The 12896-nt window shown below is 42.9% G+C and overlaps 1 protein-coding gene across 2 annotated transcripts in view; it reads left to right on the forward strand.

Moving 5' to 3' along the window:
- TWF2 (twinfilin actin binding protein 2) overlaps nucleotides 1–12896 on the forward strand; it is a 240287-nt gene that overhangs the window by 30927 nt on the left and 196464 nt on the right. Inside the window, exon 2 of one of the 2 annotated variants that reach the window (XM_069206605.1) lies at nucleotides 10709–10786. The exons of the other annotated variant lie outside the window; for it this stretch is intronic. Within the exon in view, the coding sequence (XP_069062706.1) occupies nucleotides 10709–10786 (78 nt within the window). The remainder of the gene's footprint in view (nucleotides 1–10708; nucleotides 10787–12896) is intronic. 2 annotated transcript variants of the gene reach the window in all.

Below are 12896 nucleotides of genomic sequence, written 5' to 3' on the forward strand. Positions count from 1 at the left end.
ATGCATGCAGATAGATTGGTATTGAGCAGTTTTATCAAATCTCAAAGTTGGCAATATTCTCATATTGTGCAGTATGGTGGGAAAAAAGACCATTGCAAGGAGTCTAATACATTTGCTGCATCTAATAGTACAGCCACTGCCTCCAAATCTAGGTTTAGTTGTTGTATCGGAGCATACATTGAATGCGCAGTTAGCAGTGTATCTCTCATGGTTACAAAGGCAGACTGATCATGCAGCACTAAATTGGCTATCATCAGTGTTAGCCTTCACCTTAGCCAGTATTTTAGCATCTGTATTAATTAGTGATAATGGCCTGTAAGAGTCACATGGTGGCTTGAGAAGGGTAGTGATGATGGCTTCTCTTAAGGATGTGGGGAGTATTTTATTTACGTGAGCCTCTTCAAATATCGTTTAATAGGTGCTGGGCTAATAGAGAGATACAGGTTTTATAAAACTCCGAAGACAGACCATCGGCACTGGCACTTTAATGGCAGAGATGCTGTGCACTACTGCCACTATTATCTCTACGGTGATGAGTTGCGTTAAAATTTCACAATGACTGTCACTTAGCCACCCCGGAGTAATGTCATCTAAATATTCATTCAACTGGTTGTTCTTAGTGTGTGTGTTTTAGATTGAATTGTATTGCATCATTTATATAGTACTTACTGCCACCACGCGGGGGTGCTGAAGTGCTTGCCTACGTGAGTAGCATATCACACCATGTTGGGTGTGTGGCTGAAAGGATGTTTTTGTTTTGTGGGAAGTATTTCCATGTTGTGCGTGATGACTGCTGAGGTGCTGTTATCGTGTAGTAGGATATAGCAGTGTGTTGCATGATGAAGTGTAAGAAATAGATGTGCTGTTTCATGGTTTTCAGTATGCAGTCAGCATTGAACCGCTTTACATGTCCCTTCATAGTATTTCATCTGATATAAACTGGCTAGTTGTTTACAGCACTGTTTGTTCAGTTTGAGATTTTGTATATATTTGTGGTTATGAGGTGGCATGGTTGGAGGTTGAGAGAAGTGGAGAAATCTGTAGGGATGGGCAATTTTATTATCATCCCTTATCAGGGTGTAAAGATGTAAAACAAGGATCGTATTGTATAGATGTTAGAGACCTGCAGTGAATAACCTGTATTAAAGTCGTCTAATATTATCCAGTAATTTGTGACCGATCTCTTCAGCTTTTCCAATCCCTACTTGTTTTGTGATGTTTGTTTTCTTGACTGTACAGAGCTTGTGTTGGACACCACTAATAGCACATATGTATTATGTGAACTTAGTAGGGATACGTTAGTGTGTTGCTCACCGCTGCATATTATGCTTTTAGCATTATTGAGCACATTGCTAGTTTATATATGGATGGACATAACAGTATAATGCCACGGCAAACCATGGATCAGCCTTTTTTTGCTTGCTTGAATAATGAATGTAGTTGGGTGGTTGAGCTGTTTTTCAATATATGGGTTGTAAGCTAAAGATTGTGCTTGAGAGTGTGAACGTTTTATCGGTTGTGTTGCCTGGATGCCAGTGGTGAATTTATCTAGGAAGTGGCAAACTTTTCAACTGTCTTTGTAACTGTATATGCTCGGGGGTGGTTCTAATGCTAGCTGAGGGTGAATTCCATAGTATGGCAGCTTGTACTGAAAAATCTGTTCCTCCAATGGTTTTCATATAGTAAGGTGGTACTATGATAAGCAGTGGAGCACAGTGTTCTATTTAGTTTCTATTGCTTGTATTTAACTTGTAGGTATAGAGGTCCTTTCCTTGGGGGGGGGGGGAGGGGGCGGAGAGTGGAGGGCTGTTGACAATGCAGATTACCTTAATCATTGCCCTTCAGCTATAGGTATCCAGTGGAGCAATTGCAGAACTGGGGTCATTTGTTCTGAGTGAAGGTGGAGAAGAAGGCTTGTGGTAGCATTGAGGATGCCCTCAGAGATGTTTGCGACACTCCGGCTATATTGCTGATGATTTTGAGGTTACACTCTCCATCAGATCTGCTGCCCAATCTTCCAGCAATAGGAGGATATTTTAATTATTACACTGTGCGTTCTCTTTTCACTGAACAACTAGCAAAATATATAACCTTTCATGCCATCTTATAGGCATCCTCCTTTGACACCTCTCTGTACTCTCCTTCCTCAAAAAAATAGTAATCACTTGGCAATCTTCTCATGCTCTGTTCTCTTTATCTCTGAGATTTTCAGTCTCATGTAGTCATTGGTTCATCCAGCATTTTGACACTTCCCACATTAAACTATCTACTCCTTATTACTGCTTCCATCAAATTCTTTTCTGCTTTGTTGCTGTGTAATTTTAATTATTACTGTATTAGGCTCCTTTCCATTCCTCATCTGATCCAGTTTTGCTTTCACCTTTGCTGCTTCTTAATATGAATTACTTGCACGTAGTAGTCCCCCCTTTTTAGGGTCGAGCCTGCGTTGCATGCCCTCGCGCATGCGTTTCGCAGCGAGACTCTTTTGTATTTAGAAAAGGGCTCGGAGCCCTGTCAACTTCACGTAAGTGTTTTTTATTGGTTGGTGGGCTTCCCTAATAAAATCTGCTTGCTTTCATTAGTCGAAGGCATGCATATGTCATGCCTTTTCCGGTGGCTAGCCCTCCTCCAGCGCAGCGACCAAGTACAGAAAACATGCGAGGCTCGCTGTTTTCCATTGGGCTCGTGGACTTTTTTTTCTCTAATTTACGAGCCCGATCTCGCTTGGCAGAAGTCGAGCGCTTTACATACTTGATTTCACTTTTTCGGGTTATGTACATAAATGCACTTTTGCCCGATAGTTGAAAAGTCGGGTTAGGAATTTACATCGCGATCAGCTCTAACATGAGCAAACGCGAGACCTGATGCATTGTAAATGCTTGTTTATTTCTTTTGTGGTCTTGTCCATTTCTTTTACATGCTGGTTCCACATAATCACATGTTCGGTTTAAATTACAGCATTTATCCTATATTCTAAAGAAACTTATGTTTACTTATTTCAGTTGTCTGCACTCATTTTTTCAAATCATTCTCTACATCCTTTCACTTCATCGTGCATGTTTAATCTCTGTTCCTCCTGTTGCACGTTTTATTACTAGTTCTTTCTTTTTTTTTTTTTTCTTTCTTTCTTTTTTTTTTTTTTTTGCCCCTTTGTTTGCTGTCTTGTTTTTTGGTTTCAGGTAATCGTTGAGCGCTATTGATAATTTTCTGCTATTTTACTCTGTCATTGAAGACGTTTCATGTATATATTTACGTATTGAAAAATGCTCTTGTATCCTTTCTTTTGAAACACTCATACTATGGCACTGAAAGATATTTTACCTTTGTAAGGAATTTACTCCGTAGTAGTTTTCCAGTTCCATTCTTCATACTTCTTTTCATCTTTTTCTTTTTTTGTCAATATTCTACACGCAAATTTGATTTGGTCTTTTAGATTTCCCTATTGTTTCTTTCTACACAAGTTCCAAATGGATACTATTAATTCTCTCTCCTTTGTAGGTCTTGCCTACCAGACAGAGCAACCTTTCTGGTTGTGAAGTTGCCAAGAGCTTACAGTGGTCTTCTACCCCACCCATTGGTTGGCTTTATTTTTCACTCTCATTTGATTGCTTCTTAATTAATGGCTTGCCTTCCACTTAACTTGTGTGTGATGTTGCACTTAATAATTACACTCATATTCACCATCACTGAAACCGTACATATGTTAGATAAGCCATTCCGCTGATACATGCAAGAAGGGTTTCCAAATCCAGTCTTCTGTCTCTCCACCTCCTGGACTGGGTTGGGCAGGAGAGGTGCAGTGGGGCCTGGGGAGATAAAGGGACAACTGGTGAGACGGGGTGAGGGAGGTAGCAGTAAGGAGGATAGTTTACAGAAAGGAGGATAGTTTACAGAGGTGACTAATTAAAGTCCAGATAACTGCCTCCTTGCTGCTTTCGCATCCTTTCCAGCACTCCCCTGCTGCTTTTACATTCCCTTCCATAATGCTTTGCTATTCGCCCCATCCATTGGGGTCTTGAGACACTCGGCCTTCGTGGTCTTTGTATGTTTCTATGCTTAATTTAGCTGTGTTTGTCAGACTCCTAATAAGATTTTATCACTATTAGTATTGTTTGCTTTTTCTTTCTCTCGTGTTTTTTCATAAGTGATGCTGTACTCTGACTCACATCTTCCATGTGTTTCCCATGTCGCTAACTGCCAGCTTGTGTTATGGGTGATCCCCATAGAGAGCGTTATGGTGGTGGCTGGCTTTGTGACTTCTGGCAACTTGTGCAAGCATGTATGATGATGCCTGTACAGTGTGCCAACTGATGACTTAGCCATAAGAGTGTGGTTTGCTTGTCAAGGTCTTTATATTCTTTTGAGATACTCTCACTGACATTGCATGGTTTTGAACTTTTAGAGCATATGTTGTTGATTCCTCAGTAGAGGTTTGTAGGTGAATTTCTGAAAAGAAGTCTTTTTACTCCCCTGAGCCCATCCCCACCATTATCCCGTTAAGACCTTAGTCCTGAGTCTCCTACATCACATCTGTTGTGACATTTAAACCCTCTTCCATCCTCCTAGCATGCCATCATATTTCGGAGACATCCCCCAGCAGGTTCCTGTCCTATCCGCTTAGTTTGGGGGCCATTCCTCAAGTTTTATGTAAGAGCTTATAACTCCACATCCACTGCGCTATCAATCTTAAGTCATAACCTCTTTCCTTTTTAATCAACTGTTTTGATCTTTTGTGTGGATTGTATATAGTACATAATTTGCTGTTTCCTTGACCAAGAGATATTAAAATCTTGGTATGTATACTCTTGTTTGCAGGTTATAGGTTTTCGTATGCCAGCTATTCCTTTTGTGGTGGTAGTAGAGTGGGTCTTGCTACCCTCCTTCAAAACCAGGGAGAGTGTCATAAGTGGCTCCTGTCTTTTTAGTTGCAGTGTACATCAGTCTTTCTCTGTCCCTATATGCGATTAATGCACTTGTACCTCTGAGACAGTGTTTTCAGTGCCTGGTTCATAGCGCTGTTTCCATTTACCAGTGTTGGTGTCCTCATTCAAGTACCTTTGTCTCGTTGTAGCTGTGTCGCGTATTCCCTTACCTTGTGTCCATGTGTTCCCTGCCCAAGAGTTAGCACATACATTATCACTGTGTAAATGTATTGCACCTTGATGTATAGGTTCTCCTGCTATCTAGTCTTAATTCTTGTCGCTGTGTAGTGTTTTAAGAACTGTGCATAAGAAATGTATTTTGGTGAGAAGTTACTTTCCACTAATGAATACATGTATGTGCACAGCACAGAGGTGTGTGGGGAGTTGGAAGTAAGGCTAGTTACAGGTCTACTGGGATGACGGTGCGTGAGGGTTTGAGAGAACAACAAACCCTGTAGTTCTGAAGGATGTGCCTTTGACTCACATTCCAGGGCGACATTGCATAGACCACCCCTATTATAGGCTTCCCACCAGGTTGCTTAGTTGTATTCTAAAATGGGGTCCAGTTTGTGAGGGCTAATCCGGGTAATGGACTGCACTGGGAGCATATTATTTAATGTGATGGATGACCCAAGCCACACAGTTATGTCTTTTGTCTTCTAGGTTTTTTTTTTTAGAAGACCACGTGAAGTAACAGATGCGCAACTCGGGGGAGCTATGGCCCCATAAAACACACACTGCCCCATATCTGGTATTTAAGTATCACGGCAATGCTCCTGTACTATTTTAAACAAGCTATAACTGGGTCTGTAAGGCCTCTCGCTACATCAGAACAGAATAAACCTTCCCAGAAACAAAGTATGAGACAGTAACTACTGTAGTTTCACAGGGAAAGGGAGGATGATATTTAGGGGAGTGAACTGAAAGGAATGGAAAAGGCATTGTTGGGATGAACATAAGGACCTGCAGAAGGGGGTGGTTAGACAGATGAGAAACCTTCATAGACGCACAAAGACAACATCAAAGAGCAAATGGAAAAGAGGAGACTATCAGAACTACTTTGGTTTGGTCTCATGTCTCATGGTGTCTTTCTGTTTACAGGATGTGTATATGTATGATATTAAAGTGATCTTGTGGAACTTAATAACGTTTTCAACAGATGTGTGGCACTGTTGGGTATTTCCATAGCATTTGTCATCGCAGAGTCTGAGCCCATTTAATTTTTTTGTAGTTCCGATTGCTGATATATGTACATAACATGCATTTCATCAGCACACGTACATTTACCAGGCCATAGTTTTGAATGGGCTCTCTAATGTAACACTTTTTTGTGCACAATCTCTAACTAAAGGGACATAGACGTTTTCTGTTTTATCAGCATTCCACCTATGCATCCTCATTCTGTGAACCTGTCTATTGCAGCCCAGCGTTCCCTGAGTGATAAAGCAGTGCCTCCCCCACTTAAAATCTTATGTCGGTAGAGAGAGACGCATCTATTTGCCATCAGAGTATTTTTCTATAGTGCCCTAGTTAAAGCATGATTTTGGCCATCCGTGTATCAACATCTTGTATGTTTTTATTCCCTTAATAGATGCAATTGAGCTCTCTTGGTGCTGTCCTAGTACCCAAGCCATACATGGCTTTTTGTCAGCATTACCATTATTCTGTGGGTGACTTATAGATTGTTTGTTGGAATTGGTCTTAATGTATTGAAATGCACACCTGCCAAAATGATAGTCCTACATGCGGTTGTCAGGAGGCTATACAGCACAAACTGAACACGCATTACAGAGTCGGAGACTGGCCCTACTGACTTGGTTGGGAATTTGCTCACACCATTCCAGCCTTATCTTGTGGAGCTGCAGGTCACGTCTGCCAGCCTTTCTTCAACCCCGTAGTTAGCGCCCCTTGAACGTTTATATTTGGACATCTTTGTAGACTCGCCTGACCAACAAGTATTTGTCCGTGCCATGTGGGAGGGCGGGAGTTGGGCTAAGCACTCACACCGTGAAGAATTGAATGGTCTCACAGCGCAGTTACTAAACAGCCCAGGTGATGCAGGTTTCCAGTTGCTTGACACCACCACAGTGCATAATGGGGTCCTTTTGCTGTCTGCTTGTAGATCACAGAAGAGGACTGACTGCCTGGGCTCTGTATAGCTGCCTTTGCCAAATTGAGCTCCACAGCTCTCGTGCCAGCTGGGAAGAATAGCATGTAATGTTCCATGGGATGGAATTCCTGAATGGCGTTCTGTACATCTGAATATACTTAGTGCTGTTTCTTTGTATTAGTGTCGGGAAACTTTTTAATCCTTTGGTCCTGATCCCACATTTGGCTCAAACACTGGTTCACGGTTAAAAACTTCGGTTTTCAATATCAGCTGTGTCTCCATCACTAGCAGGTGCTCAATCTGTTGAGGTAGGTTGTGCAGGTTAGCATTTCATTCCTGACTAGTTGTGGTATTTGCTTGCACCATTTCTAAGTTGAGCACATTAGTTATGGTGTGCTTAAAATGCGTTGCTATACGACTGTTTCAGAGTTTGTAAGGAGTGGGAATCAGGGATGACAATAGCTAAGGTAACCGAGGCTGCTACATAGTAAGCATATCTGTCAGGAAAGCAAAACAGGATGATATGTGGCACTCTTCCACACCATCTGGTCGCCGTGCAGGAGTCGGGCCCATAAGCAAGAGTCTTATTGGAGTGATCTGCTCCTTCGTTGAAACAAAAAAAAAAAAAACAGTATTCAGGCAAGCAGATAACAAGCTTGTATTGCAAGCCGAAACTTAAGCATCTCCTCCGGTTTGTAGAATTGCCGAGCACCCAGAAGGCATCCTGGTGGTGGGCTGTAAAATGTTTTGTAAGGGAAGCAAAGCTCCTTGAAGTTGACAGCGCATGAGTTGTCTCTTGCAAGACGTTTTGGTAGTTTGCAGGTGACCTAAAAACCACACATTACTTTCCATTGGCTGACTTCATTGTCACTCATTTGCTGACACTTCTTTGATGTCTTCTATATACTTTACAGTGACTGCCTGCGTTTGTCCTTCCCCAGCAGTATGAATGCTTTTACTTTACTTGTATCCTGCTAGTACTTTTCTGCAGTCTTCTTCCACAAGCGCTACCTTTTTTTCTTTTCATTTATGACTCATCGAGAGGGGCATGTTTTCCAGCTGTCTTTGTTGCGTTCCTCTCTCCCCCGTTAGCTTTTCCTCTTCCCCTCCGTTTCTTCTGCATACCCTCCCCCTCCCTCTGTTACTTTAGACCCCGCTCATAACCCCCTGTTGCTTTTGCCCACCACTGTGTTGCTTTTGTTCATCCGTGCTTCACCCCCTTTTTTCCCACTCCCCGTTGTCTGTGTCCTTTCCCCTTGCCCAGACTTCGTTGTCTGTGTCCTTTCCCCTTGCCCAGACTTCGTTGTCTGTGTGCTTTCCCATGCTTGCCCAACCTCTGTTGTTGCCCCCCCACCTACATCACATTTTGTCTCTTTAACATGGTAGCCTTTGCTCTTTCCTTTGCTAGCGCGACTGAATTGATAGTCAAAGATGCTCTGTCTTGTACTAAATTGTGCATCTGCTTTGAAAACCTACTTTTGTTCTCCTCTCTGCAAACCATTTCTTCCATATATATGTTATGCTGATCTGACTGATAGTTATGGTTTAATTGATTTACTGTAGTTATGGTTTAATTGATTTACTGTATGGTCTGCACCTTTGATGTGCTATGTAGTCTGCACTTTGGAGTTGGTGCAAGCATTCTTTGCTTCTAGTTATTTTCTCGTTTATGAAACTGCTTCTACCTTTACCCTTGCCTCAAGCTCTGAGTTTCGGTGTGCCGGTTGAAGAAGCATTGTCATGGATTGCTTTGCTACCTTGTCTCGCTTCACAAATTGTGTATGTGAATGTGTAGTACTCTTAGGTGGCTATGGTGCATGATGGGGTCATTTTTTGTCTGCCTCTAGATCACAGGAGAGGGCTTCCTGGGCTCTATATGGCTGCCTTTGCCAAAATGAGCTCCAGGGCGCTCATGCCAGCTGGGAAGAATAGCATCTAATGTTCCGTGGGATGGAATTCCTGAATGGTGTTCTCTACATCTGAACATACTTAGTGTTGTTTCTTTGTACAAGTGTCAGGAAACATTTGAATCCTCTGGTCCTGATCCCACATTTGGCTCATACATTAGTTCAAGATTAATAACGTGGGTGGCAATGGAATTGTGATCTCATCATGCTGTGGAGCATAGACTTGCTGTTTTTGGTGGACATATTGTTTATATTATAGCGAAATCTTAATATTTAGATTTTGATCAAATATACATATGAGATGTGTTGCCCATAACAAATGTCAAAAGCATTTCAGCCCTTGATTTAAATGTGTTCTTCCATTTGTGGCAGCATCTTGTATTGAATGTCAAACTTGGTTGATAGAAAGTCAACTTTTGACACTTTCAGGTGAAATAAGTTGGACGTTGGTTAAGACTTTTCTTCTTTTAGGTCCATAGTTTAAGTTGATGGGAAAGGAGTTTGTGAGGGTGGTAGAACAATTGTATCATTGTTGATTTGAGGGTTCGGCCATGTTGAAATGTGACTGAGTTTTTGTGGGACACTTGTGTGCATAAATAGAGGCCTATATTGCTTGTGGGGATGGGTGATTTTTATGTCTTTTGGTGAATTGACTGGGTAATGGTTGGTGACATAATCGTGGTGACCTGTCTTTATCACTGATAAAAATTGTTTTATTTGAGCAGGATGGCATGTCTTGACTGGTAAGTGGAGTGAGTTTTTGTTGAGAGTAAAACTGGATTGTGTGCTGCCAGGTGAGTCTGTGGTTGTGTTAGTTTTATTTCAGGTGGTCTTGGGCAGCATATAGCACAGTTTTTAGTTTGGTAATTGCGAGTGAGGCTTGAATCTGGAATGCCAGATTGGCTACTGTGAGATTGTGATACCTCTTACAATCAAGTGTTCTTCTGTAGTAACCATTTAGCGTTGGCTGCATGTGGCAGTTGGCTTTTTACACATAACAAAACTGATTTGGGAAGTTGCATTTTATTGGCAGTTTAGAGTGTATTTGTTAGTTGTTACTGAGCCTAGTTACTGCTCTTGTACGAGCCCTGAGTGGTGGCTCTCTGAGTGACAAATATTAGACGCTTGTAGGAGAATCTCGGTGCCTGACAGGCCCGTTCAGGCGTCGGTGATGGTGCAAAACGGCTTAGTCTACATGCTTGGTGAGTGCTGGTGGTGGATGACTAGTGGTCGAATCTCGAAGGCCGATAAAACCGGCCTGAAGAGTGTTTAAATGTTTAAAGGCCAGACAAACAAAGTATTAGCACTTGTGGTCTCCTTCTTGGGTCACAAGCGCCAGACATGCAGCGTCCAAAGCAAGAGGTAACCAAAACATAGATGGAATCTAAACATTTCCTCCCGCTAACCCCCCTCCAGTCTTGGCTCGGTACACTCTGTGAGATGAATGCTTTGTCACTTGAGCTCGGTCTCCCAGCACCAGCCAAACCATCATCTAAATTTGGGAGATTATGTTCCTCCTGCTGCCGTATCAGGTTGTGCAGATCACATGCCCATCACAGGCCATACATAACACCGGGCAAGGCGAGGCGCGCTGTCATTCGCGCTGCCTACTCTTTGAAAGTGTCGCTGCTCTTCGCGGCCCGGCGCTTCTTCTGGAGCGAATTATTTCTGTCTACTGGCTGGATTTTTGGGATAGCTATTTTGTATTTATTATTTTTTTTCCTCATTTCGCTTGGACATTGTGACCAATATGTTTTTGGTTCTTTTAGCCACCCCGGAGCTGAAGGAATTTTTTGCCAAGGCTCGGAATGGATCTGTTCGCCTGATCAAGGTCGTCATAGAAGATGGTAAGTGTCAGCTTTTCCCCGTTGTCGTTACTTTCATGTCTAGTGCCTCTGACCTTCCGCCCCTGACCGACACCCCCCCCCCCCCCCCTTTGCGCCAGGGAGCTGGAGACAGATGGCTCTTGGAAACTCTTCTCTAGTCGGCCTGGAATGCAGCCTCTGAGAATAGCTCGGTGAGATAAACACGGTTTACCGCGTGCACGCCTGGCAACGCTTTAGAGCCCCTATGCTGCTGTTTTTGGGGATATAGGTTTTTCTAGGTTTAAACTTTGCCCCCTCTGGTAGTCTGTTTCTGGGCAGTACTTTGTGTGTGTGAAGGGACACCCTATTGAAGAGTGAGGAACGAGGCCTCCTACTCACTAGTTTCTATCGGACTGTCTCCGGATGCGGTCTCGTGACAGGGGAGGAGAGCGGGGGTTGCACTCCCAGGCTGTCTCACCGAGCGGCTCCTTGTATGGGAAGCGGGCGCACTTACTGCGGCGAGCAGCGTGGATACCTCACTCCAAATGTTTCTAAGCACTTCTGTGGTGGGAATATTGGGTGCTTTCGAAAGGGGGTTGGAACAGCTCAGTCTTGGACTGCAGTACACGTAAGCCCAGGTTGGACGCCCGGGCTGGACGCCCGGGCAGGTAATCATTCAGGAGCTGCAAGTGTGTCCTAAAACAATTCGGATACAACCCTATGAAAAGGGCATCGTTTCATTAGTTAAAAACACCAGCCAAAGTAAATGGAAGTCGTTGGCAGTGTGCAGCTACCTAGGACTGGTTGTTAAACGGGAGTAAATTAAAGTCCCTAGAAATGCTTTCCTTAGCAATGAAATATGGGCTGTAGACACTTTATAAATTAAATTCTTACTCGACTTGTATTAACAACAGCAGACAGAATACATATACATTTGTAAACATAAAGCACAATTTTTTTTTTCCATGTACACATTTGTACTACACCGGATATCAAGATAACTTAGATTGTGGTAGCACTCAGAGCAGCACATAACCCCTCCAGGTGTTTGTTTCACTATGGCTGATTTCATTGTGGTAGATGCAGCCATTTCAGTTTTCATTTCCCACGTTTCAGCCTTCGTTTTACCAGGTAAATGCTTAGGATTAATTTGCAGCGAGATTATCTCCTTTTAATTGGGTAAAGAGCTCTGTTATAACAGAGGGTAATATCCTCACCTGACTTTTCGTTTTCATCCTTGAAGGAGCTTAACTTTAGGCGTTGCTGACTGAGTACCGCAGAACAAATTTAAACGAGAGGGCCTCATCTACACAGAGCTATGGAGGCCTTAATAGATGCAGCTAAGGTATATGCTGCTTCGAGTGCTAGTGCAGTCTGCGGTTATCAGTTTTGTATTTATATACAACATGCATGCTGCGCTGTATGAAGTGTCTATACTTAGTACGATTTCATATAATACTACTTTGTGGTTTTCAGCCACTTCAGAAATATCTTAAACCCAGTAGAGAGGGAGATAGTAGGAGAAAATGAAGCGGGCAAAAAAAAATGGGGGCTCTGGCCTCTGTGTCAGATGCTAGTTCTAGTAGTTCAGTGGTTAAGTTGTAGTGGGTTCAAGGTTAACACGACTTGCAGAGGTGATGTTTTTGCCTTTTCGTGCTCTGTTTAATCTGTCTTCTTGCTTTGGCCACTGTTTTACACCAAGAATCATAATTGCCAGTGGTGCAAAGAAAAATAATTTTCTACCCCTCACCCCTTCCTGAGAATGTGAAGAGGTGCCCCGCTTCCCCCAACCACAACCCCGAGTCTGCCAGATCTTACATCTATTCATTGGCTTTGGTTGAATGCCCTGCCTTCTCCAAGGCTTAAGGGGTCCCTGAAGAGTCCGGGCTCCTCTATAGCGACTGCAGGAGCACACAGTTCGCTCTTGATAATTGCCAACAAAGTAAAACAAGCATTTGAAATGCAATTGGTCTCGCATTATTGAGAGTTAAAGCTATTGGCGTTGTAAATGACGATGTCCTTCACTTTTATGTTTTGGTTTGGAGTGTAGTGGATGTATGCAGGGTGCCATAAGATCCCACCCAGGCCTGACGCTGCAGGAGAGAGAGGACACAAGGCTCCCATCTTGGGAGTGTTTCTGCCTTATTCCTAC

Source organism: Pleurodeles waltl, chromosome 9 (genome assembly GCF_031143425.1).
Source record: "Pleurodeles waltl isolate 20211129_DDA chromosome 9, aPleWal1.hap1.20221129, whole genome shotgun sequence".
NCBI lineage: Eukaryota > Metazoa > Chordata > Amphibia > Caudata > Salamandridae > Pleurodeles > Pleurodeles waltl.